This window comes from Mastomys coucha, unplaced genomic scaffold (genome assembly GCF_008632895.1).
Source record: "Mastomys coucha isolate ucsf_1 unplaced genomic scaffold, UCSF_Mcou_1 pScaffold14, whole genome shotgun sequence".
NCBI lineage: Eukaryota > Metazoa > Chordata > Mammalia > Rodentia > Muridae > Mastomys > Mastomys coucha.
In genome coordinates, this window is record NW_022196896.1 from 30,158,633 (window position 1) to 30,185,453 (window position 26,821).

A 26,821-nucleotide genomic window follows, 5' to 3' on the forward strand; every position below is an offset into this window, starting at 1 on the left:
TTTTGAGTCATTCTGCTGTGTCCTGGTCTGTACTGTACAGTGCTGCTTTTGTTCAGCAGCTATGAATTGATGCTAAGTTTTCACTCTTCAAATTATGAGGTTAAAGATACTTAGTATTCAATTCAAGATGGTATTCAAATGGAGAGACCCTTCATACCAAAAAGCCTTCAAACAATCCTGGATCAGCCCTACTTTAAGCAGTTTGGTACCTCTATACGATTTATTATTCAGAGTTAACTTTTCAAAATTTTTTTTTCTTTTTTTTTTTTTTTTTTTTTTTTTTTTTAGTTTTTTTGAGACAGGGTTTCCCTGTGTAGACCTGGCTGTCCTGGAACTCACTCTGTAGACCAGGCTGGCCTCGAACTCAGAAATCCACCTGCCTCTGCCTCCCAAGTGCTGGGATTAAAGGCGTGCGCCACCACGCCTGGCATTCAAAATGTTTTTAATTGAAACAGAATCACATCACTTCCCACCCCCCTTTCCTTCCTTTAATCCCTCCCACCTAACCTCCCCTAAGTCCCTATCCAGCCCTGCCTTTCAAACTGATAGCCTCTTTTTAAAAATTGCTACATACACATATGTAGATGTCTATGTGTATATACAAAAGTATATAAATGCATCCTGCTGCATCTGCTTTTGTTAGTGGTGTGTAGATGGTTTCAAGGCTCACTACTCTGCATTGAGCAACCATGGCGAGGCTTTTCTCTAGTAGAGGCTAATTCTCCCTCTCCTGCAGTCATCAGTTGCCTGTAGTTCTTTGTCTACTGGTGAGTCTCTGTACAGTTTTCCCTTTTCCACATTAACATGTCCATTGCTATTGCTACTGTTCCAGCCTTGTTTACGTAGCCATTTCTCAGACAATTTCATAAGCAACTTCCTGGTAGCTTGGATCTTACCCTCTCTCTGTCCTGTCTTCCTTGACCCATAGGAACATTTATATCAGGAACTATGATTTAAATGTATCCACTGAGGCTGGGTTCCTTGCAGTTTCTTTTCTTTGATGGTCTCCATGTGCTGTAAAGAGAGGCTTCTTTAATGAGGGGTGCTAACTACACTTATCTGTGGGTCTTAGGATAAGTTTAGAATGTAGTAACCAGTTACTAACAAAGTAGTAGTAGTGGATTCTTTTCTAAAGCCATGACCTCACTAGTCCCCTAGTTTAGGAATGTCTCAGGAATGTTTTCCCTCCTGTTAAGGAGGCCTGAAGTCTAATGAGATAGCTGTTGGTTGCCACTGATATGTAAGTGCCACTTATTGTGCTCTCATGCATGTCTTCCCATGCCCCAGTTGTCTTGGTTCATGGTGCTGCAGCTGGGTAGGACTGTTCAGTTTCTTCCCTCCCTTGGCAGCCTGCACAGTCATTTCTGAACTACAGAAGCAAGGCCACAGGAGGGAAGAAAGCTTTCAGATCACACCCAGCCCAAGTCATTTGAGTTAGTCTCTTACCTAAGGTGTGGAGGTGTGGACTCTTCAGGAGTAAGAGTGCACCCTCAACCTCTGAGAGGCAACAAGAGCTATATCAATAATCTGTATTTGGACAGTCACTTAGACTACTGTAACCATTCAAGTATCTGTTAGTCTGTGATTCTTGTGGGGAGCACTGTCAGTCCAAGTGGCTTAATTGTGTGTGTGTGTATATACACATATGCTTTCATGTTGTATAAATATTGTGTATAATTTTATGTCAATATAAAGTAATGTGATTCCTTTATCAAACAACCTTGGTATTTGCCCCACATCTCTTCTTCTGTGTTGACCTCCCTGAGCTGGAGCCCCTTTTTCATTATTCTATTTCCCATACCACCTGTACCTGCTATTCCTCCCGCACACTTATGGTTTTTTTATATTTCCCTAGTTTCTGTGTTATATACTCATGTCTGAAGATTTCGAGTTAGGAACTGCAGATGAGAAAGAACACATGTCTTTCTGGGTCTTGGTTTCTTCACTCAATATAATCTATTCTTGCTCCATTGATTTACCCACAAATTTCATCTTTCTTTATAGCTGAAATATTCCATTGTATAAGAACCACATTTTCATTATCTCATTATCTGTTGAAGGACATTTAGGTTGTTTACATTTCCTAACTATCATGAATAGCACTGATGGACATGGCTGAGCAAGTATCTGTGCTCATTTAGTAGATGAATTTTCAGTTTCTTGAGGATTCTCCACACTGATTTTTAGAGTGGCTGCACCAGTCTGCATTTCCACCAACAGTGAATGCAGGTTCCTTTGTCAGTTGCTTTGTTGTCTCAGCCATTCAGATCATGGTGAGATGAAACCTCCAAGTTGTTTTAAATTTTCATTTCCTTAATTGCTAAGGATGACATACATTTTTTGAAGTATTTTTAGCCATTTTTAGTTCTTCTTTCTCTGTTTGGATCCTTAACCAATTAAGTCATTTGTTTAATTGTTAATTCTATTAAACAATTAAAATAATTCTATTTTGTAGTTCCTTTTATATTCTGGATATTAATCCAAATATTAATCTGAATATTAATTTGCCCAGATGACTATTTTCCTAGCTGTATGAAAGCTTTTTAATTTTATGCTTTTCAGTTGCTGGTCTTAATTCTTTGGCTAATGGAGTCAGGTTCAGAAAACTCTGATACCTGTATCTTCTTGGTTACTTGCCTATGTTTTCTATCTAGAAGTTTTAGCATTTCAGATTTAAAATTGAGGTCTTTGATCCACTTGGACCTAAGTTTTGTGCAACAGGATAGATATAAGTGTAATTTCATGGGTATACATCCAGTTTTGCCAGCAACATTGTCTTTCTGCAGGATATGTTTTTTGCCTTTTGTCAAATAATCAGATGATGGTACTTATGAATACTAATATTTATATTGTGTCTTCTCCTTTATTCCTTTGGTCTACATGTTTGTTTTTGTGCCAGTACCAAATTTTATTACAAGTTTGGAATAACAGTCTCTCCTTGATTCTGCTTTTTGTTCAGGATTGTTTTGGCTATCTGGAGTCTTTTCTGATTCCTCTTGAATTTTAGGTTTTTTGTTTTCTCTCTTTCTTTTTTTTTCTTTGAAGGATGTTATGGATATTTTGATTGGGATTGAACTGAATATGTAAATTGCTTTGGTAAGATGATCCTTTTCATAATGGGATGTCTTTCCATTTTCTAATATCTTTCTCAAATTTTCTTTCGTGATTCAAAGTTTTCATTGTAGAGGTCTTTTACCTCCTTGGTTGGGTTTATTCAAAGTTATTTTATTGTGTTTGATGCTACTGTGAGTACACAGGACCCACGATCTCTCTATCTCTCACTGTATGTCTGTCAATGTATAGAACGGTTACTGATTTTTATAAGTTAACTGTGCACCCTGTCACTTTGCTGAAATTGTTGTTTCTCTAAGTTTTATGGTAGAAAATTTGAGATCTCTTATGTACAATATCAAACTATCGGCAAATAGGAATCGTTTAACATCCTTTCCTATTTGTATACTTTACATTATCTTCTCTTACCTTGTTGCTTCAGCTAGTGCTTCTAGCACTATATTGAAAAGGACTGAAGTAGTGAACAGCCCTGTGTTGTTCCTGATTAGGAGACTGCTTTAAATTTTCTCCATTTAGGATAATGTTGGCTGTAAGCTGGTCATATATCATCCTTATTATGTTGAGCTATGTTCCCGCCAACCCTACTATGGTAGGACTTTTATTCTGAAAGCATGTTGGATTTGGACAAAGGATTTTTCTGAGGCCATTGAGATTGTGTGTTTTTTGTCTTTAAGTCCATTTATATGACTTATGTTTATTTACTTAAAGTGTGTTGAACTAGCTACATTTCCAGGATCCAACACCAACTTGATCTCTAGGATATGTGCTTGTATTCAGTTTACCAGTATGCTATTGAGGATTCTTTATGTTCAAAAGGCATCTGGATGTGTAGTTTTGTTTTTTGTTGTGTCTTTCCATGGTTTTGGGTAGTAGAGTAATATTGGTTTCACAGAAAGAGTTTAGGAGTGACCTTTTATTTTTATGAAGAAAAGAAGATTGATTGTAGATTTATGAAAACCTGGTAGTTCTGCTGTAAATCCATCTTAGTTAGCCTGGACGTCTTTAGTCAGAATGTTGGCTTTTTGTTACCATTTCAATTTACTCTGGTTTCTATGTCTGTTTTGATTGTCTGTTGCAAATTTCCTTCATATTCTTGATTCTTTTAATATGGGCCATCTCTTTTGGTTAATTGGGCCAAGGGCCTGTCAATTTTCTCAAAGAACCAGCTCTTAGACTCATTGATTCTTTGTACTGTTTTGTTTCTGTCATTAATTTGATTTTTATTTCTTACAGCCACTTGGTTTGCTCTTGTTTTTCTAAATTCTTGAATAGCATTATCAAGTTATTTATCTATGATTTCTGATTTTTTTGTTTTTGTTTTTCAAGACATAGTTTTCTGTTTAGCCTTGGCTGTCCTAGAACTTACTCTGTAGACCAGACTCACAGAGATCTACCTTCCTCTGTCTCCAGAGTGCTGGGATTAAAGGCATGTACCACCACTGCCCAGCTGCCTTCTGACTTTTTAATATAGACATTTAAATATAATCTTTCCATGTAGGACTGCTTTCAATGTGTCTCACAGGTTATTTTCATTCTCATTTATTCTCAACAATATTTTCTTTTATTTCTTTTTGACCCATACATCATTGAATAATGAGTTGTTAAATCTCCATGAGTTTATGCACTTATTAGAGTTTTCTTTGCTGTGTTCTTTTATTACATAATGGTTTGCATAGGATCATTGGGTTTGCTTTGTGTGCCAGCATGTTGTCTATTTTAGAGAAGCTCCTATGTGCTGCTGAGAGAATGTGTATTAGTTGGTATGTTGGTAGAATATTTTGTAGATATGTTAGGACCATGTGAGGTAAGATAACATCCCGAAGTTTCTCTTGGTTTTTTTTTTTGTTTGTTTGTTTGTTTGTTTTGTTTTGTCTTGTTTGTTCAGATGACTTATCTACTGGAGAAGGTGGGTTGTTAAAATTATCTACTGTGATTGTGACTGTGCTAATCTGTCTTTAATTCTATTGGTATGTTTGTAACTAAGTTGGGCACGTCAGAGTTTGGTGTATATATGTCTAATATTGTATATTTTTCTGACTAATGTCTTAATGTCTTGATTAAAATGAAGTACCCTTCATAGTGGCTTTGATTAATTTCCATTTGAAATCTATTTTTTCTTATGTTACAATGGCAAGCCTGCTTTCTTCTTTATCCCACTTATTTGGAATACTTTTTCCATTCTTTACAGGTGGGACCTATCTTTAAAGCTGAGGTTTTCTGTAGACAACATATAATGGATTTTGGTTCTTAATCCACTACTATTTAGAGTTATTATTGAAAGGTATGTGTAGACTGCAATCAGTTTGATTTTGCTTTCCTGGTTTGTGTTTAGTTGCTTGGTTTTTATTAAACTAGGCTTCATTTCTTTTCTTTCTAGAGTGACTTGGCTATACGTAGTCACTCCTCTCCTCCATTCATTGTTTTGCTTCTAGTATTGTTTAGTGGTTTGGTTTGGTTTTGTTCTTTAACTTGGACATTTTTTTTCAGGATGTTTAGACCACAGAAAGTTTTTATTTCTCCGGCAATTATGGCAGACACTTTTGCTAGATACAGTAAAAAGTTGGCAGTTGGTCTTCTCAGAGGTGGACTGCATTGTTTCAAGTTCTTCAAGCTTTCAGTTTCCATTGCAGAATTAGGAAGAGTAATGATTCGTTTTCCTTTGCATGTGACTTGGTTTTTCCCTTGCAGTTTTCTCTGTTCAGTACATCAGTGTTTTGACTGTAATATACTGTGAGGGGTGTCTTAGGGCCCTGCCTAGTTGAGGGTCTTTGTGCTTCTCGTGCCCACACCTCCTAAGGGCATGTGTTTCCTTAGTTTGAAGAAGTTTCCTTCCATGATCTGGTCTGTGCTACTCTCTTGGGATTCTTCTCCTTCGTTATGCCTACAATTTGAAGATTTGGTCTTTCGATGATGTACCATATTTCCTGTAAAATTCTTTCATGTATATTAAAACATTTCATTTTCTTTACTTTTTTAATATACACCCTCTATCTTCAAGTCCTGATATTCTTTCTGTCTTCTGCTTGGAAGACTTTTTCCCTGAATTTTCTCATTGAGTTATTGAGTTTTTCCATTCATCTTGGCTTGTGTTTCCATCTCTTTATTAAGTTCAGTTTTGAAATTTTAAATTATCTTTATTGAAGTTTCTTGGATGCTCTCAGGTGTTTGTTATGCTCATGGACTTAAGTGAAGTGTTTGTCTTCATTAAATTCCTAAATGAATTATTTGACAAAAGTTTATGATTGTTCTTTTAAATTATACTCTAGGGTTCGTCTAGGGAGTTCTGAGTAGAGAACACTTCTATAGGACGAGTGAGTAAGAAGACATGGTGCTGTGGTCTTTCACTGTTTATTTTTTGTGATCTGACCTGGGCATGTGGACTTCTTTGGTGCGTCTGATGTGTTAGTCTGGCCTTCCTTAGATTGGGCCAATGCAGGAGATGTACCACCTGAGCTAGGTCAGGTAAAGCTGAAGGAGCTGTTTAATTGGACCAAGAAAAGAATGCTTCCAAACCACTGTTCTGGATGTAGGCTAGGAAAAGGGGATTCACAGATGAACTTAGCGCTGCAAGTCTGCAGACAGCAGGTTGGAAGAAAACTTTTTAAAGATTGTGTGTGTATGTGTGTGTGTGTTTGTGTGTGTGTGTGTGTATGTGTATGTGTGTGTGTGTTTAAGAGAGAGGGGGAGAGGGAGAAGGAGAGGGGAGAGAGAGGAAAGCACATGCACCTGAGTGCAAGTATTCCTAGAAGACAATGGGGCATTATACCTGGTGGTGATTAGAGCTACAGGCATTGTGAACCACTTCATTTGGATGCTCAGAACCTACGTCTTTCAAGAGCAGTGCATGTTATTAACCACTGAGCCATCTCTACATTCCCTCAGACTTAATTCTTTTTTTTTTTTTAGACTACTTTAGGCCATTTGAGAACAGCACTAAGACTCCCTGAATTATTTCATATACTTGGATTTTTTTCTAGCATCCTTAGAACGTTATTTCATTTTAAAACAAAGTCATTTGATAAAATGCTACTAAAATGTAATACAATTACATTAGCTATACCAGCACATTGTACAGTAGTTTAATTTTTATCATTGTGGGTGGATAGTTTAATGAGCCTGGGATACACATAGTTCATGAATAATCTGACTCAACTATTTATCATTATTTCTTCTTAGGTCAATACTATCAATTTGAATGCTGTAAGCACACTGTTAGTTTCTGGCACCAAAGAAGGCATGGTGAATATCTGGGACCTCAATACAGCCACTTTATTACACCAGATTTCATGCCATTCCGGGACAGTTTGTGATGCTGCTTTTAGCCCAGGTAGGTGTTAATCCTTTTCAATACAAATGGCAGTTCATTTGAACTCTGAAATTAGAAGTTCAATAGAACAACATTCCTTACTGATGAAGAGAGGTTTGCCTATAGGCTGGTTCGTGTCTGGATACATGTACTTTGGCACTGGTAATTTATAAATTGGATACTGCTTTTAATCCTTCACCTGGAGAAATCAGCGTGGATGATGGAAATGAACGAATTATCAAAGCGTCATCTCATTATAGGGTCTAAGAAATTGAAAACAAAACAAACCATTTCAAGAACACAAGGAGCTCAAGGAAAATGAAACAGGGAGTAGATTCAGAAATAAAGCCACTTTCTGAAGCAGCTCCATGTGTGTCTTTATGGCAGATAGTCGCCACGTCCTCAGCACAGGAGCAGACGGCTGTCTAAACGTGATTGATGTGCAGACAGGCATGCTCATCTCCTCCATGGCCTCCGAGGAGCCGCAGAGGTACAGTTGCTAAGTGGTGCCGGTAACGTTTACAATCCATTTGCGATCATTTGGTCATGCTTGACCAGGGTCACATGCGTCTTTTATGACGGACTGTCTCCTGATCACGGCTGCAGATGCTTTGTCTGGGATGGAAACTCTGTCTTATCTGGAAGTCGGTCTGGCGAGCTGCTTGTTTGGGACCTCCTTGGAGCGAAAGTCAGTGAGCGGATACAGGGCCACACAGGTGAGTGCAGTCCAGCTGTCTTTATCTGCTGCTGAGCCCTCTGCCGCTGGGCCTCATCTCTAACAGGGAGTACTCTCTTAGGCAGACAGCACCCCAGTGTTCTGTGCATTAACATTTCCCTTGCACATTCTGGTTGGCCAGTGGTTATGTCCTTTAGTTTCCTTAACATTTATATTTTTTTTGGCCTCTGAAAGAAGTCTTTACTTTCCCACAGAGAATTGAAAACTATGGCAAAGCTGAGTAACGGATTTTTAAAAATAACGCAGTCACCAAAAGACAATGCAAAAATAAAGTACCATGGAAACCAACGTCTCCTACGTATGGTGTCAGGCTGCAACTCCCACATCCAGTCTTGAGGGGCAGCTTGGCAGTGACTCCCACATGGATCTTACGGAAAGCACTGTGTGGACAGAGCTGCACATGCACAGGATTATGCTCCCTTCCCCTCTCTTGCACACTGCTGGAGACCCCGTGTAGTGTGCTTACGCTGCACGCTCTCCTGCTCCTCCAGAGAGCTGACTGAACTGTGAGATATACCTTCAGTCTCTCTCTTCTTATATAATTTTCATATGCTTTATTCCTTCTTAAACCTGCATCTTAAAAGTATGTAGCTATGTTTTCCCCCTCAGTTTGGTAGGATTCTTTTTTTTTTTTTTTTTTTTTTTTTTTTTTGGTTTTTCGAGACAGGGTTTCTCTGTATAGCCTTGGCTGTCCTGGAGCTCACTCTGTAGACCAGGCTGGCCTCGAACTCAGAAATCCACCTGCCTCTGCCTCCCAAGTGCTGGGATTAAAGGCGTGCGCCACCACGCCCGGCTTGGTAGGATTCTTAACAGCTACAATTTTTATGTGAACCTTTCAATGGGAAGACCTAAAATCACATGGCTGGCTACAGACTGCCCACTTCCCTTTCCATAAATTTCGCAATGTTTCTTTTACCCTTCGCCAAGGTGTGTTTCCGTCAATCATTTCCTTCTAGATTCACAGTGAAATGCTTCACTCCTTGTAAGGTCTTTGCCATGGTGACCCCTTCTTCTTGGCAGGCACCGTGTCATGTCTACCTTTGGCTGCACTCCTAACAGCAGTGTCTTTCAGGTGCCGTGACATGCATATGGATGAATGAACAGTGCAGCAGCATCATCACAGGAGGGGAAGACAGACAAATTATGTTCTGGAAGTTGCAGTATTAAGTGCCTTTTCCTCTCTATCAAGTTCGATTCTACTTAATGTATTTTTAAACCAAACTTTTAACTGGTGAATGTGCAATGATAGTACTTAGAAGTTTTACCACATGAAGAAATTGTGGTTTCAACTTCCTAAATCATGGTGACTTCACTCAAAGCCATTTGTTGTCATCCATTAAGCAGATAAAACATGGCAGTATTAGGGGAAGGACAGAGGACCGTCACATATGACAACAGTTAGGAGGCTACTGGGTGTTCAGGACAAGAAAAGTGCCCAGTTGGACTGCGAAACACCGGACAGCACTGGCCAGCTCAGTCACCAAGAAGTCTAAGAGCCTCTGATCCAAGCTGCCCAGGTTCTGATGGAAACACGGCCCTTTGATGTGTTTTCATGGACTGGTTCCTTTCTGCAGTGCTGTGCGCCCAGATTCTAAGAATCTGGGGGAGGAATAGCCGTTCTTATAACAGTAAGTCTATTACTGTGTATAGCAATGGTTTATATTTCATTATGCTACTAAATGTTCATCTTTTCTACATTAAAAATATTTTTCTGTAATGAAAGCACTTTTCCCCTTGTCTTATTGAAATAATTTAAGAATCACAAGTATTAATCCTTCTATAAAACCATACTTAGTGACACAAATATAACTTCATTTCTTTTGGACCTACATTCAGAACCAAGTCCAGAAAGCAAGGTGGATAATCAAACTGGGAATTATAAATTTCCACCAAGATAGCCTATATAGAAACTGCAATGATTTTCTTTTACATTCAGTCTCCGAACAGCAACTACAAGATTACAAATTTGCTGAAGCATGTTATAGTGGAAAGGAAAAATTCTTGAACCATACTAAAGTAGCAGAATCTTGAGTTAATTGTCACTAATACATGTGGTCTCGGGTTTCACTAGAGACACAGCAGCCTTTCTAGGTTCCCTCACTGATGTCAAGTGCACAGGGTGAAGGTGGCCACAGGCTGGTCCATAAGGGTGTCCAGCAAGTGAATTTCCAGACAGTCTTAGCTAAGATTGTTCTTAGAGGCCCTGTTAGCCTCACAGTAAGGACTGATACAATCACAGACAGACTAAAATTTAACATTTTTATACATTTAATAAGATAATATCACATAAAATAATAAGATAGGCACAAACTAAGAAAGAAAAAAAAATCAGGATAAAGTGTCATTGCCATTTTTGTTTACAGGATGGAGTCAGAATATGGAACAAATTAAGATGACCAAGGAAACATTCTAAAACCATCCCAACCTAGCTAAAGTTACATAATGTTAAGACTCAAATGCCAAATTAGATATTACCCACTTAATCTATAAGTGAAAAAGAGACTCCAAAATGTATTCTATTTAGTATAACAACTTTTACATGAAATATATAGCAATTTGTTTCTCAGAAAGCAATACGGCAACTCTTAGGCATTTCCTTTATGCAGTGACTAGAAAATCTTGATACAACTAGGCAGCTCTGCTTTACCAGTAAGCTGCTCGGGGCTAGCATAGAACAGCTTAATAGAGAGCTAACATCTCAGGTTTCAAAAGGCAGCAATAATTCTATTTTGGCTTTTATTCTAAATGCTTACTGTACTTAAGGCGACAATTGAAGCATATTAAGTGAAGGTAGTTAAGATTTAGTGACAATCATTATAGTCTCTTACAACCTACACACAACTGTGTAATGCTTTTGTGGAATGAAAACAGTGTTGATTAATTGGACTTTTACACACTCACACAGAGAAAACTTAAAAAATAACTATCAAAGGCAATCATTCTAAATGTACTATGCTGATGTACTAAAATCCAAGTATGCCACAGAACTGGAACACTGACTAGCACTGTGCTTTGTTCTAGGAGAAAGCTGACCAGCTCTCAGACATAGCTAAGCCTATATCCAGCATCCTAATCACAATGGCTTATATAAAAACATCAGGTTCCCAGGAAAGAACCAAGTCTAGGAAAGTCAGTAAATCTTTTGAGAGTTTCACATCTGTAAAACCAGGCTAAGGCTATACCTATCTTAAAATCTGAAGACGATATCAGATAGAGTGAGGTTCCCAGCTATGATAGAAGATAGAAAGGTCTCCATGCAGCATATTCTCCCTGGCTCCGGGAAAGCTTCATGTGCGAGATAGAGAAGTTGCCGAAGAGGAAAACTGGAAACATTCAGCTGTGATGCGCTGTACAAAGTTTTTAAACTTCAGGAATGGTGTGATCCATGAGGCTTTTCATAATGCTGGGAGCCATCCTACAAGAGAGCAAATCAATATAGAACTGATGTCTTATTTTCTAAAATGCCATGTTAATCCAAGACACCCCCAGTTCCAGTTCAGCACCTGTTGTCATCGATGAATTTGAGGAAGAAGGAAAGCTCTTTAAATAAGCTCAGATCTAAGGAACTGCTAACCGAGTTGTCAGAAACTGTCCAGAAAGAATAGCTACTTACACCAGGGATAGACATATTAGAGACGGTACGAGTCCTTTACACGAAGACTCACTGTTTAACTCAAACAAGGCTGTGAGGAGGCAGAAGAAAGAAGGGGAGCAAGGAACTTACCAGTACTTAAAAAGAACAAAAGACTGTAGAGCAATCAACTCTTTTTCCTTGTGTTGAAGGTAGCTAGCTGCATTCTACCCAAAATGCAAAAATATAGACAAACCACCATGTGGTTGCTGGGATTTGAACTCAGGACCTTTGGAAGAGTACTTAGTGCTCTTACTCACTGAACCATTTCACCAGCCCCCCAAATCTCACTTTCATGTGCTATATCAGGACTATGGAAGAAGTGTTTCCAAGATAGCATGGTAACAGCTATGAAGGAACATAGGAGCTGAAAAGCTCTGGATTGATTCTCCCTTGCTGGACTTTATCAGCTCTCATGGACTCTACACTCTTCAGTTCCCAAAGACAGACAGCAAGCACCATGCACCTTTCTACTTCCTGAAATACAGGAAAGAAGAGCAACAGCCACTCTTAATACTCACAGGCAAGCAATCCTTCATGAGCCTCCATGACAAGATTTCTAACAGGTAGAAGACCTGCAAGCTCAAAGTGTTTACATTTATGTCAGGTGCTGGCAAGCATGAAGCTGAAGAGCTATCCGCTTACCGTTTAATAATATGTTCGAAGATAAAAGCAGGCATGATTGTGATGGTAACCACAGTCCCAGCTGTTGACAGTATATCTGCAATCTGAGCATCCTAACAAAACAAAACAGAATTACACGTCACAAAGGCTTTATTTAAGAAACATTAAACTGTTACTGTTAGGAAGAAACACACTATATTTTGATGTCTTGCTGATACCCTGGAGTCCCAGTCACTGATATGTCTGAATTTTCATTTTAATCTTACAATTTTCTTAAGCTAGTAACAAACTTGAAGGTACTGAACAAAACTCCTTACTTGGGAATAGCTTGCCCCATACACAGCATTCTAGAATTTATGGACTAAATCTTAAAAGCTATAAAAAACAAAATATAACTATATACCAAGACTTAATTCCTTTTCTATATTTCTGGACTGAAAAAAACTGGACATGCATCCATTCAGAATGTCTAAATATTTTCCTGCCCATGTCTCCACAGAATTCTAGCTTAAGGGATGCCACCTAAATGATGTTTTCTACAAAAAAAATGGTACCGAAACCAGGGTCATGTGAGTCCCTTACCTTCAAGCCAATGACATTCTGCCCGTTGATCTCACAGATGTGGTGATCAGTGAGAAGGCCGTTTCTGGCAGCAGAACTATCTTTCACTATGGATGTGATTTTTCCACTTTTAAAGATAAAGCCAACATGCCCGCTGCTGTCCTTATGCATAGTAACTGTCCGTTCAAAGGGCCTGAAACAGAAGGGTTGGATTAGACTAAACTTTAATTTCATATTTCAATAAACATGACATCCCTACACACTCTGCCACATGGGAGATTTTGTTACAGTGTAAGTGTTAAGTGTTTCTAATAATTTATTATGTCTATACTGATCCATATTGCTCTGGAAGGTGTATAGACACTAATCACCTTTTCTAAAAATGCAAACACAAAATCTTTCTCCTAAACCAGCATATCCTTGAGCCAGTAACCAGAAAAACCTTTATTTTGACCTCTTTCCCAGAGAAATAATATAACCACAAAACTCAAAATCACACCCATTGTGAAAATTAAAACAATCTAAAACAAATGAAGTAAACTAAAATACTGTATGTGCCTATTCTTAGCTTTCTCTATTTTGTCATGCAGGATAATAACACAAAATTCCCATGGAGCCCACATTAGAGAATAATCGACTCACACCTGTCTGTACCTGCTTATAAGCAGACAGCTTGTTAAACCAAGATTTAAACCCAAAATTCCCGTGGAGTTCACGTCAGACAGAATTAGAGTATCCTGTAAGACTTATTAGAGCAATATATCTTTATACCATCTTTAATCAATCACTAATATTGCCTATAGGAAGCAGGTAGTTTTTACTTGTTAAGCTCTCTGCCTAGAGCAGCCATCCTATTATACCATCTACCTGTTGTACTCTCTACCTGGAGCCACAGACATTATTAATTAATACCTGTTCATAGCAGGCAATTATCACTGCCCTCTCTCTTGGAATCAGTGACTAAATTTTCCTATCCCCACATGATTCAGACAATCTGTACATAAATCTGTTCTAAAACCAAACACTCCCAGTATTATAAATTCACAGTTAAATCAGTATCTGCCCCAAGACGTAAGCAGCGAATTCTCCGGCTCTGTGACTCAGAGCAGCCATCTTGTCCCTTCCGACAGCAGGGGACCTCAGAGCCCTCTTTCTTTGTTTCAAGGTTCCCATGCTTGAGTTCATGTGACTTGTCCCTGTACCACCTTTCTCTCCCTTAAAAAATAAAACTCTCTCAAGCTAACAATCTTAAATTTTTAGTGGATTCTTGCCCAACACATTGGTTCGCCAACTGCGGGAAATAATAAGAACTGGCACCAACCTGAACTATTTATTACTGGCTGGCTACTCTTGGGTCCGGCAACCCTGCTGCCTCCATGGCTACCCCAAGCAGAAACCACCCACCTCTCGGTTCTCTTGCTGCAGATTCTACTCACATTCCCAGCCATCTACCCCCTGTAGTCAGCATTCCCAAATCCCAGTAACCCCGTAAAATCAAAACTCTAGAGGCTTGTAATTTATAAGTCAGATTTATATCAGTAAATTCTCACCCCACGAAGTGCCCACACAATGAACTCAGAGCCAATTGATATTGCTATAAATTGCCCACCTAGATAAGACAAACTGTCCTGTAATCCATCCCTTAAAAGATATTCATAGCTACCTGTGGCTATTTAAAGCCATGCAAAATCTGAATCCTCTTTCTCTTCCTTCATCTTCCGTCCTTTCTCCTCTCTTCTCTTCCTTTCCCTGTCTCTGAAACTCTTGGCTCGGCCTCCCTTCTCCCTGTCCAATCACAGGTTTCTTGTACTAATATTAAATTAATTGGGGGAAGATTCTGCTACACATGTGGAACACCTTAGTAGCATTTTTCAGTCACACGACTTACAGACTCACTATCAAGCTAGCCTCCTGTGAAGTATGAGAAAAGAACATAGGGCTCCGTGGAGTTATCAATACGTTTTTCCTGTACAGTCCAGCATACCTTGCATTAACAGTGAGATGGCTTTCCATTAAACCACTGAGTCCCTTCAGCACTTCTGGGAGCCGGCTGATCTTAGGACATTTAAATCTTAAAACTTCACTGTATTTTTCACATCTCAATTTTGAAATTTTTAATGGACTTTGGTTTCTTTCATTTATTTATTATGTGTGCATATGCATAAAGTGTAAGTTGCAGGAGTAAGCTCTCTTCGCCATGTGAGCCCAGGGACCCAACCCTGGTTGCTGGGATTACAGACAAAACTTTGCTCTAATTTGAAAGACCCAGCAGAGAAGCAGTCAGAAGAGGTTCCTCAGCCTGCCTGGACAGGAAGGCACAAGCTCCAGTTAAAAAGGCCTCCAGCTGTCTGCCTCAGAGCCTGTCATGCCACTTAACACTCTCTGAGTTTCTGAAACCCTGCCATGGTGTTACTGTAAAATTGTAAGGCCACCTGTTTTGTTTACAATATGAAAATCTGTAGATGTACCTATTGGCCCAACTCTAAAAAAAAATACAAAAAAAAATTAAATTCAAAATAACTTTTTAAATTATTTCAGAATATGTCTAGTCAAAGATGTGAAAGACCTGTTTATATAGTGACAGACTCTCCCAATGCAAAAGATACTGGAAAAGGAAATCACAGAAGATAGCTGATAATGGAAAGTCCATGCAACTGGATTGGCAGAATTATTATAAAAATACCTATACTACATACAACAAAATTAATTTATAGATTTAATGCAATACCTATCAAAATCCTAATATTGGATCTTACAGGTTTGGAGAAAAACAAAGCAAGAATTCCTTTGGACCCTTAAAAGACCACAAACAGCCAGAGCAATGCTAAGGAGCAGCAGCAGTGCTGGGCTGTGCAATGCTGGGCTGTGCAATGCTGGGCTGTGCAATGCTGGGCTGTGCAAATGCTCGGCAGCAGAGCATCCACTGCTGCAGTCCTGAAGAAAGCCTGGAGCCGCCAGAAAGACAATAGCACTGCAACAGAGCAGAGTGCCTGGGAAGGCGGTAATGCTACGGCCACAGAATTTTTGGCAATGAAGGCAAATCATATAACAAGGGGAAAAAAAATCAATTCAAGAAATAACACTGGCAAAACTGAGTTTCTATCTGTAGATGAATGAAATTAGATGAACTTGATTCAAAAAGAAAATAAAAATGGACTAGAATTCTAAAACCTAAATGGCTCCAAGTTGTAGAGGAAACCACAGAGATACCCTTCAAGCAACTAGGGTCAACAACAACTCTCTGAGGAGAGCAACAACAATAAAAAATAAACCCCAAGAATCAATAGATGGGACCACAAAGAAACAAAAGTATTTCTGTACAGCAGAGGAACCAATCAGCGAAGCAGAAGGCCATAGCATGGACAGCCTTTATCACACTTCAGACAAGCTGCCAACACCTGGAATTTATAAATAACTGCAGAAATTAAATACCAAGGAAAGAAAAACCACCAATCAACAAATGGCCAAATGAACTAATAAAATTTTTTTTTCAAAATAACTTAAAATATCCAATAACTATTTTTAAAAGGGCAGCTGGAAGGTGGTGGCATATGCCTTTATTCTACCCTTTAATCCCAGCCCTCCGGAGGCAGAGGCAGAGATAGGTGGATCTCTAAGTTCAGGGACAGCACAGTCTATAAAGTGAGTTCCAGAACACCAGGGCCACACAGAGAAACTGTCTAAACCCCTCAGCCCACAAAAAATGTTCAATATTACTAGCCATCAAAAAAATGCAGATTAAAACTACTTTGAGATACTACTCTACACACACTAGTCAAAATGGCAGAATTATATAAAAATACCTATTATCAAAAAACAAGGGTACAAATTAATAAAGCCACTGAGGAAATTTCTCAAAAGAACATTAAATAGACTTAGCACATGGCCTTACTACTTCACCCCTAGGCATACATGACACGCAGAGAACTCCACATCCTGCTGCAGAGAGACTCCTGTCCCTATGTTTAGTCCTGCACTGAAAGTAACCTAGATGTATGGATAATGAAAATTTTATATATACATATATATATGTATATACATAAGCATATTATTCAGAACTAAAGAAAAATACATTTATAAAATTTGCACAGACAAATGGATGAACTGAGAATGTATAATACTACTCAAAGTCACAAAATCTTAGGAAACAAGCACTTTCCTCTGCTTCGGAACCTAGCCAATAGTGTGTGCATATAGACAAAGGAACACATGATATAGACAATCTAGTCAATAGTGTGTGCATATGAACAAAGGAACATATAATACAACAAGGAACAAGGAACAGTAAATATCATGGCAAAGGAAAGGACTAAATGCAGGAAGTCAACAGGAATTATAAAAGAAGATAAAATGATTTCATTTTCATTTTCTCTCATGATTTTGGCTATAGGAATGAATAACTCAAAAAATATATTCTATAGTGAAAATATAAAATCCATCATGAAGCTTTACAGCTTCTGTTCCAATAGCTACGCTATCGGTTTAGAGATTTACTGAGATTTACAGTCTTTGGGTCTGGATAATTTCAACATGTGATGCCTTTTTATTTGCAACGTTAGTTTTTTAAGTAAATGACGCAGGTGGGTCTGTGCAAGTGGGTCCTGCACATGTGGGTGCAGGTGCCTATGAAGAAAGAAACAGATATTGGGGCCCTGGAGCTAAAAGTACAGGCAGCTGTGACCCGCCCTACTTGGGTGTGGGGACCAAGCTTGGGTCATCTGGAAGAATACTGTGTACTCTTAATGAAAGACATCTTGCCAGACCTGACCCAAATTTTAAGAAAGTCTGATTTATACATTAAAAAAAATTGTATGTAGACTTGTCCATTATTTATTATATTTAGGAATTTAATAAACATTTTTTATGTCATTTTTAGTTCAAGAAACTCCCCCTCCCCAGGTTTACTCTAACAGTGTGATACTGGTCTTAACCCTTGTGGGAGCTGGGAAGAAAAGAGGCACATCACGTTTGTGCAAAGTCTCCAAGTTAAAGTAGAGCATGCAGAATGATTCATCCTCTTTTCTTTAACTGCACAACCACCTCAGAAGCCAGACTTGGTTTCAAAATTGATTCCTTAGGAACTCTGTGACATTCAGTCCTGATGACAGGGAGCCTGGCCCTGGATACTTGAGCAGTGTGCTACAGAGTGAGCCCGCAGCTGCCTTACTACATCAGCTCCTTCTCTAGCATATGCGACCTTTCCAGAGAGAGAGAGACAGGACAGTCTTTGCTTAGAGGACAGACTCCCACAGAGTGGTAAAATGTACATCCAAAACTACAATTCTATGAAAAGGATCTAACTACATAAGAAAAACACCTAACTACAAGATTGTAACAAGACAATGTTTTCCTTAAAGAAGGAAAAGTAGAAACTGTATTTACAGAACCCTGAAAAGTAGAAACTGTTTTTACAGAACCCTGAAAGGCCAGGGAACTGGGAGTCTCAGAGTACATTTCAGTGTCACTGTGGGCAGCAGCTCACCTGTCACGAATGGTCATGGTGATCTTCTCTCCAAACGCCTGCTTGAGCACCTTGTGAGCCTTATCAGAGCTCCAGCCCGCACAGTTGTCACCATTGATCTGGAGTACCTGGTCCCCAAATCTCAGCCCAACCAAGGAGGCTGGGGAATTAGCTTGGACCAATTGAACAAATATACCCTAGAGAAAAAGAAAATAGTTTATCATTTATCACTGCTATAGGTAACTCCAGTTCCTGGGGATCTGGCATCATTTTCTGACCTCTAAGGATACCAAGCATGCATGTTGGACACATACATACATGCAGGCCAACACTCAACACGAATAAATGAATTATAAATCTGGACAGTGGTGGCACATGTTTTTAATCCCACAACTTGGGAGGCAGAAGCAGGCAGATTTCTGAGTTTGAGGCCAGCCTGGTCTACAGAATGAGTTCCTGGACAGCCAGGGCTACACAGAGAAACCCTGTCTTAAAAAAAAAAAAAATGATTTATAAAAACAATTAAATGATAGTTTGAGGTAACAATTCCATAATTTTTTTAACTCAAAGACCACTTTATTCATCTCTTAATAAAACTGGGGTTAAACAAACAAAAAAGTACCTCTAAAAATAAACTCACAAGATATTCATATTTATGTAAATTCAATCAGATTTTGAACCAAGCACAAGTAGAAAAGAGGAAGGCTAAGGAAACCTTTCCTAAAATCTATGGTGGACCAGACATGAGTTCTGCCCATGAAGCAGTATGAACAGGCAGCATTCCACCAACTTTTGCCAAGCAGGTAAACTAGAATGGTTCTAACAGACCCCAGGGCATCTCTGCCTAAATATACTGCACTCAAGCTTCAGTGAGGTCAGGACCTTACAACAAGTACAATGATGTGTCTTAAACATGCATAGAGGGCTACACACAATCATGCCCTCAGCCTGTAGAAAGGTAGTATTGGCTTTTCCTGCCAACATCAGCCTCATTCAATTAAACAGTTTAGTACACTTATTTTCTATCTGGAAATCTGGAATCACCGAGCTAATGAACATTTAGACTGAAACAGAATCCAGTAAGATAATGGTAAAGGAGAAAGAAGAGGAGAAAGAGGAGGAGAAGGAGAAAGAAAAAGAAAGAAGAGAAAAGAAAATCATAAATTGAGATAAAGACCCACCATGTCCTTAGCATGTTAAAATGTATCTGAGGAACTGATTTCATGTCTTTAGTGTGACAAGGGATTCATGGACTCAATTACAAAGTGGTCACAATTATAAAGTTCAAATTTTATGAACAGAAATAACTTACAGAACCATCTCATAAGTATAAAAATGTACACCCAATTCTCATTGGTCCATTTTTCCTTTACTTTCACATATGCTGCCCAAACTTCTATCACACACACTCTTTCATATGGTTATATAAACCCAGTCACATCATTTCAGTAAAGATATCAAAAGAAAAGCTCGGGTTGTGCTTGCAAGTTCCAGCATGGCTTCTTCAAGCGGGTGTCTCCAAGTGAAAACTCTGGATTCATTCCATATTCCTCTTTGTGGATGGGTTATCACAGCTAGCCAAACTACTTGCATTTCAATGATCTGACATTAATATTCTGTAACCTATTTAGATAAATTCAAAAATATACTTACATTATCAATTGACTTAAGTCTGAGCCCAATTTTTCCATCTTGATCCTTACACAAAATGACTTCACGAATCCCTTGCTTAATTTCTGCTCTCCGAATTCCAGCATCATTACCTGTCACAGGTGCTACCATATAGTTCACACTGGATGGCCTTGCTACCAACTGCTAAGAAAAATACAAAATTTAACAGTATTTAGAAACACATCAATTAACTGGAACACACTCACTTATATTCTTACAAACATTACTCCATTAATAAATTCCCTCAGGTGAAGTCTGATTCCCACAATGACGACAGTGGTTGTATTTCCTCCTCCTGGTAATGTACTCCCCCATTATCCTTGGATAGAGAAGACTCAGGGACTTGTTACTTAAGTCAACTGGCACCCTGTGTATGCAATCATCGTCTGCTGCTGCTGAACTGCCTCAGCTAGAGACCACACAAGTGACATCAGCTGTCTCAAGACTGCACTGCCCAATGAGGTCATACAACCGCAGACTCAGTAAGTGCACTTCCATGAAGTTGGTACAGCACTGAAAGCAATGCATGAATCATTTCTCAGAAGCTATTCTTTTCCAACAACTACACTGCGCTTTGCCTTTATTTCAAACACATTTCCCTAGAACTTAAACATCATACTAGACTTTTGCAACGTTCTTTTCCCAGAGATTTTCCGTGATATAATCATAAAATTATCAACTTAAAAATAAGTTCAACATGAACAAGGCTTTAAGTCAGGAATGAAATAAAGAGACAACATATAAACAAACATTAAACTACTATTGGTAAAATCTCCACACAATGGGATTAGGAAATGCGAGGCGCCCAGAGCAGGGCAGTGCAACTGTGGGTGATCTTATACTGAAGGTAACTCAGCTCCAAATGGACTCCAAAGCCATAACTGTGGAGATCTGCTGAACACACAAAAGTAAAAGAAAACACAAGACAAATCTCTTTTGATACTGATCTTGGCAATGATTTTTGTAAGTAGAGCTACATCAGACTCAGTAAGATTCTTCACAGCTGGGTGGGGCATGAGGACGCACACCCAGAGATTGGTGGATCAAGTTAGAGGCCAGCCTCAAAACCTATCCCAAAACAAACAAAAAAGTTCTTCACAACAAAAGCAGCATTCATCTAACTGAAAGAAGTTATCTGAAAAATCATCTGTAGTAAATGGCAAATATCCAAATGCATAAATAACTCAAAACTCAACAGCAAAAAAAGCAAACTCAATTAAAAATGGGCAAAATGCCTACATACAACCTTTTCCCAAAGATAACAAATGGGTGTGTGACACATCATTTATCACTAGAAAATCAAAGCCAGAAAAATGACATTACCATCTCATGTGTCAGTATGCTGGGAATAGGCAAAACACTTACTCTAAGTACTACCACTTCTTTTCAGACTCCACTTAATCCCAGGGAGAAACTAAATCCCAGGTCCCAGCCTGGGGGAGCTGGGGACTTCCCTGAAGCCAAGCAGCTCCTGCTGTAAGGAGACAGCTGAATGTCCAAACACCTCAAGGACAACTACTCCATCTTGCTGGTGGGGTCAAACTAAGTACATGTTCCCAGACCCAAGAACCTCCTCCAATTGGTGAAAACCGCCTTGCTAACCTCTTATGTCAAAATATGATTGGACAATGGTACAACCCACCCCACTTCTCCTTGCTTTATGGTTTCATCCTTTAAATATGCCATACAACATCCTTTCAGTCTATTCGATCAGTAGTGGCTTGATTACAGTAATTTTTGTTGCCTGCATTAACCTGGTGTTTGAGTCACGTTGGATTTATGTTGGATTTAAGGAGACCCCACAGCAAGTATTATCTATCAAAAAGACAGAAGTGCTATATAATCCAACACTCTCCCTTCTGGGTATATATCAAAAGGGAAATAAAATCCCAAGATCCCAAGTTCACTGTAGCATTAGTCATAGTGCTCAAAGCTTAGAAACAACAAGTGTCTGTCAGCACATGACTAAAGAAAGAAAATGCTGTCTATAAATACATAGTGGCTTATTACTAAAGCCATAAAAACATTGGCATTTGGACAGTATGAATGACCCTGGAAGACATCACACTAGAGGAATTATGTCAGAGACAAAAAAGATAGTATAGTGTGATCTTCACATGTAAAGAGTATATACAGTCTCAGCAGTAGGAAGCAGAAGGGCCTGTTGGGGATAAGAGCTAGGCAGAGGAAGAACTTGACAGGGCTACTGATGAGCGGAGGGAAAAACGGGAAGATGGACAAAGGGTACATGCTTTCAATAATAAAAATAAGTCTGGGGTCCTAAGAACAGTAGTCATGGCTGTTAATATTGTATAACTGAAGCTTGCTTGTGTTATAATCACATACTAAAGTTGTAACTGTAGGAGGTGATAGATACATTCATTCACTTGATTGTAGAAATATTTTACAATGTACACAAATTGATATATAATAATATGCTATATACTATTGGAGATTGGTTCTAATGCTTGATTCAATCAGAAACCTGAGTGTCCAAACACTAAAGGTCCTTTTCCTCAATTGGTTTTTATTTTAATTAATCAATAAAGATGCCAGCGGCCAATGGCTGGACAAAGGGAGATAGGGTGGGACCCTTAGGGTTGCTTAGACTAGGATGCATGGGAGAGAAGAGAGATCACCAAGAGTAGAAGGATGGGATGCAGGAACTACAAGAGAGAGAGCCAACCAGCCATGTGAGAATTCAGGTTATGAGTGGCCACTTCCCCAACTGGGCTTGAGGTAGCAGTGGAAGGTTCAGGAGTGCCCAGCCTTTGAGGTAGCCAAGACATTTTAAAATTAACTGGTGCGTGCATGCGTGTCTTCCATTCACGAATCCAAAGAGTTCCTGGGCGTGTGGCTAGAAGTGTGTGACCCGCCAAGAGCACAAAGCAGTGTAGCCCAAACTCACCGCTACAATATACCTTCCATATACAATAATAAAGCTGGGGGAAAAAAAACTAAGTGGAACACACACACACACACACACACACACACACACACACACACACACACACAAAAACGGCATGTGAAGTGAATTATGTACTAAGTGAAATATGTGTTAATAAAAATCTCCAGAACAAATGAAGTAAAATAAAATGACAGAATAAGAACAGAGCCTACCACAGAGCCTAATAAATGTAAACACTCCTTACAGTAACCTTAGAGTACCATCAAGGCAAGAAATGTACAAATGGGGGCAGGGGGTATGGGTGTAACATATAGGGAACAAAGAATACAGACCTGGGCAAAGGACGTCAGATACACTAACTAACTGCAGTCTCAGAAACCATTACTAAAATAATAGCTATAATTGACTGTCTTCTGGAAGAGCAACAAGCACTGTAACCATTGACCCATGTCTTACAACCATGTCTAACCACTCAGGGGCTGCAACTATTAGAAGCCCTCCTCTAGGTCTAAGCTGCTACAGGCTCCATCCTAAGTTTTCCAGGTTCCAATGTCTCATCCACCCATCCTAGGACAGCAGTTGGCTTTCTAAGTTCTATCTGGGTTCTACTTTTTCCTTTGAAAATTTATGACCATTTATCTAATTTCTTAAATTACCTCAGTTGAAATACTGTTTTTTCAACTGGGTAATTGTTGGGAATCCATTCTGATGCTTTGTCTTATTTCAGCTCCCAAAGCCATGCTTCCAGACCTGAGGGTCCTGGCCCCCAGCTGGCTTCAACTGGTAATAAAGAATTGGTGTACAACCAATGGGCAGAGAAATGGAAGCGGGGCATTTAGATTGGAAGACTATGCACAAGCAAGAGACTTAAGAGAGAAGGTAGAGAAAGAGGGTAAGGAGAGGAGAACTGCTGTGATGGGAACAGAGGGATCAGTCATAAGAGCTACAAGAAAGAAAGCAACCAGCCATGTAAGAATTGGGAAAGTGGCCCCTTGGGAGTGGCCCTACTCCCTCAATTTGGTCTGGGGTAGCAGAGTACTAAATATTGATTTAGTAAGTTGATTCAGGAATGTCGGAGGGAAGAATGTAGGAAGGAAGAATGTCGGAGGGAAGAATGCTAGACCTAACTACGGGGAGGTTTGAAAGTGCCCAACCACTGAACAACTTAGACATATTAAAAATAATGCTGTGTGTCTCTGTGTGTGGGTGTGTGGGTGTGTGTATGTGTGTGTGCCTTTCATTTGCGAATCTAGACAAATGTGGCATGTAGCTGAAGCATGACCTGCCAGGAGCCAAAGTGAATTAACTAATTCACCAATACAGATCATAAATAATACAAGTAAGTTTTCAATAAATATTGAAATTTCAATATATAAAAGCCGGGTGCTGTATTAAGTAGTAGCAAGAGGTCAGAAGTGGATCCCATCATGAAGCATCTAACTATATTATAATATAGCAAGAGCTATATGCTACCTTCAAACCTAGAATTTCAGTCTAATTACAAAAAATTGGCTTCTAATTACAAGAGAAGGAATATTAAGAACGTGAGCAAAGTAATATGGCAGACATATACTTCAAATGACTAATGAATCTGGAATGAAATTCTGTCTGGAACAAGACTTGCTGTAAGATACGTTAAGAAATAATTGTACTAGTTAGTAAGTCTATGTCAGAATTACAAACCTCAGTGCAGTTACACAGCTAGAAAGGATAAAACTAACTTAGAAACATGGCACGGGCTGCATCACAATGTCTTAAGGATAGGATAAAATGCAGAAGACAAAGGAGAGACAAAGACCTAATAAATTCAGTGGATGACAATGTTCAGAAATACATCTAGAAAGAATTTTATAGTCTTAGGAGAGTTCAACCCTAAAGTTATAAATATGTGAGTTTATTACAAATTGAGTTTACACCTATGTATGAAGTATATTTTATGGGATTCAAGATTGTACTGTACATACCCCTTGTGTTGTTGCTCCAGAGACCATGGGCATGTTTTCACATATTTCAGCTTCATTTAAAGACAGTCCCATGTATTGAGAGAGCTCTGGATACAGTTTAGGATACAGATCTAATATAAACAAAGAAAAAGGCATTGGCAGAATATTCAAAATAACAACTTAGTATGGACTTGCTGTGTTTAATTTAAAAAAAAAATAAGGTACAAAGATTTAGATTCATAAAATGGAAGGGTATCTTCCCATCATGGCCACAATTAGAATAAAAAAATCCATACACACTTTAATGTAAAAGTCCTAAAATATAAATCTACCTGGAAGAGTGTCAGCTTTCTAATCCAGTGAGTCTCCTGTCTATGGTCATGAGACTTCAGGAATCGCCACAGACCTGCAGATACAACAGTCTGCAGGTGTTCAAGTCCCTCATTTAAAATGGTCTAAAGCTGGCCATGGTGACAACATGGCTCTAAGCCCAGAGCTCCACTTGCGAGGCAGAAACAGGAGGATTGCCACAAATCTGAGGCCAGCCAGGACTGGATAACAAGACCTTAAAAGTTGAAGGTCATCAAAGCACCAGTAGACCTGTGTGAGTCATCCTGTCTGCTTTTGACCCTGTTGGAGACTCATCCTACACAGTACCACCAACACTAAGAGCTGCTGCATCCTACACAGTACCACCAACACTAAGAGCTGCTGCATCCTACACAGTACCACCCAACACTAAGAGCTGCTGCATTTCTCCTAAGAAAGCAATGAAAAAAGTGTATGTTCACAGTACAAATACGAAACGTGGAGAAAGAAAGAAAAAGCACCAAAGGTAATTACTCAAAGGCAAAAATAATTTTCCACATAGATGATCTTGCTCCCTTTTTAAACATAACCCTAAAACATTAGAAATTTGGGGATTATGGCATGAATTCTTCAATTCAGAATGCCCAAAGTGTTTACTGTCTCAGCTGCTTATTAACTCACTCCATAAATGGTGATGGGATGGGATGGTTCCTCTCAAGCAATAGGAGACAATGTCAAAGCTTGGGACGTTCCCTATCCCACCACTTTAAGAATGACAGGCTTATTCCAATGAAATGAGACAAACAGAATGTTTAAACATTAACAATAACTAACATTTTTTAAAGTGAGCTACTTCCAAAATCTTTTTCTATGATCTTTTTTGACTTCAGAGTAGATTCATTACAAAGAATAATGAATTAAGAGATGGCAACTCAGGCCGGGCAATGGTAGTGCATGCCTTTAAACCCAGCACTTGGGAGGCGGAGGCAGGTGGATTTCTGAGTTCAAGGCCAGCCTGGCCTACAGAGTAAGTTCCAGGACAACCAGGGATACACAGACAAACCCAGTCTCGAAAAACCAAAAAAGAAAACAAACAAGAGTCAGGTGCAGATATTTGTACCCAACCAATGGACAAAAGCAGCTGACCCCTGTTGTTGAATTAGAGAAGGTTGAAACTCTGTCTCAAAAAAGGAAAAAAAAAAAAAGAGAGAGAGAGAGAGAGAGATGGCAACTCAAAAGAAGAAAGGCCACAGAAACTTAAACATTTACTTTGTATCTTAATGTCTTACAGAGAGACTCTCCTGAACCCTCTGAATCAGGATCGAAGGAGGACAGATTATGGTTTATTAAGCAACTCTTTTTTTTTTTTCAAAGTCCCTTTTTAATTAAGGGTTATCAAGCTTGAACAGCAATTCTTAGTTTTGAAGAAAATCCCAAAAAGAAGACAGTTGGAAACTTCCTGAGTTCCCTGGCAAAGTAAGAAAGAGGCAGTTCAGGATGCTTGAGAGAACAGCAGTTGGGAAAACTGTAGTCCCATGGAAGAGTGTGTTTTCCATTAATGAACAGACTATGTTAAAGATTATGAGTCAAACTAAGAAT

The 26,821-nt window shown here is 39.0% G+C and overlaps 2 protein-coding genes across 4 annotated transcripts in view; one reads left to right on the forward strand and one right to left on the reverse strand.

Annotated features, from left to right (window-relative positions):
• Nsmaf (neutral sphingomyelinase activation associated factor) overlaps window positions 1–9,839 on the forward strand; it is a 60,014-nt gene extending 50,175 nt beyond the window's left edge. The window contains exons 28-31 of one of the 2 annotated variants that reach the window (XM_031366681.1): window positions 7,249–7,399; window positions 7,766–7,868; window positions 7,985–8,094; window positions 9,187–9,839. In XM_031366681.1, the coding sequence (XP_031222541.1) occupies window positions 7,249–7,399; window positions 7,766–7,868; window positions 7,985–8,094; window positions 9,187–9,281 (459 nt within the window). In that variant the 3' untranslated portion in view covers window positions 9,282–9,839. Of the gene's footprint in view, window positions 1–7,248; window positions 7,400–7,765; window positions 7,869–7,984; window positions 8,095–8,308; window positions 8,399–9,186 lie in introns of those variants that run through there. The other variant, XM_031366682.1, reaches the window with a different exon arrangement.
• A 522-nt stretch (window positions 9,840–10,361) lies between these two features.
• Sdcbp (syndecan binding protein) overlaps window positions 10,362–26,821 on the reverse strand; it is a 31,328-nt gene continuing 14,868 nt past the window's right edge. The window contains exons 4-9 of one of the 2 annotated variants that reach the window (XM_031366684.1): window positions 24,935–25,044; window positions 20,045–20,203; window positions 18,413–18,588; window positions 12,952–13,123; window positions 12,391–12,482; window positions 10,362–11,529 (exon numbers count right to left, since the gene is read on the reverse strand). In XM_031366684.1, coding sequence (XP_031222544.1) covers window positions 11,475–11,529; window positions 12,391–12,482; window positions 12,952–13,123; window positions 18,413–18,588; window positions 20,045–20,203; window positions 24,935–25,044 — 764 coding nt within the window. In that variant the 3' untranslated portion in view covers window positions 10,362–11,474. Of the gene's footprint in view, window positions 11,530–12,390; window positions 12,483–12,951; window positions 13,124–18,412; window positions 18,589–20,044; window positions 20,207–24,934; window positions 25,045–26,821 lie in introns of both variants that reach the window. The other variant, XM_031366683.1, reaches the window with a different exon arrangement.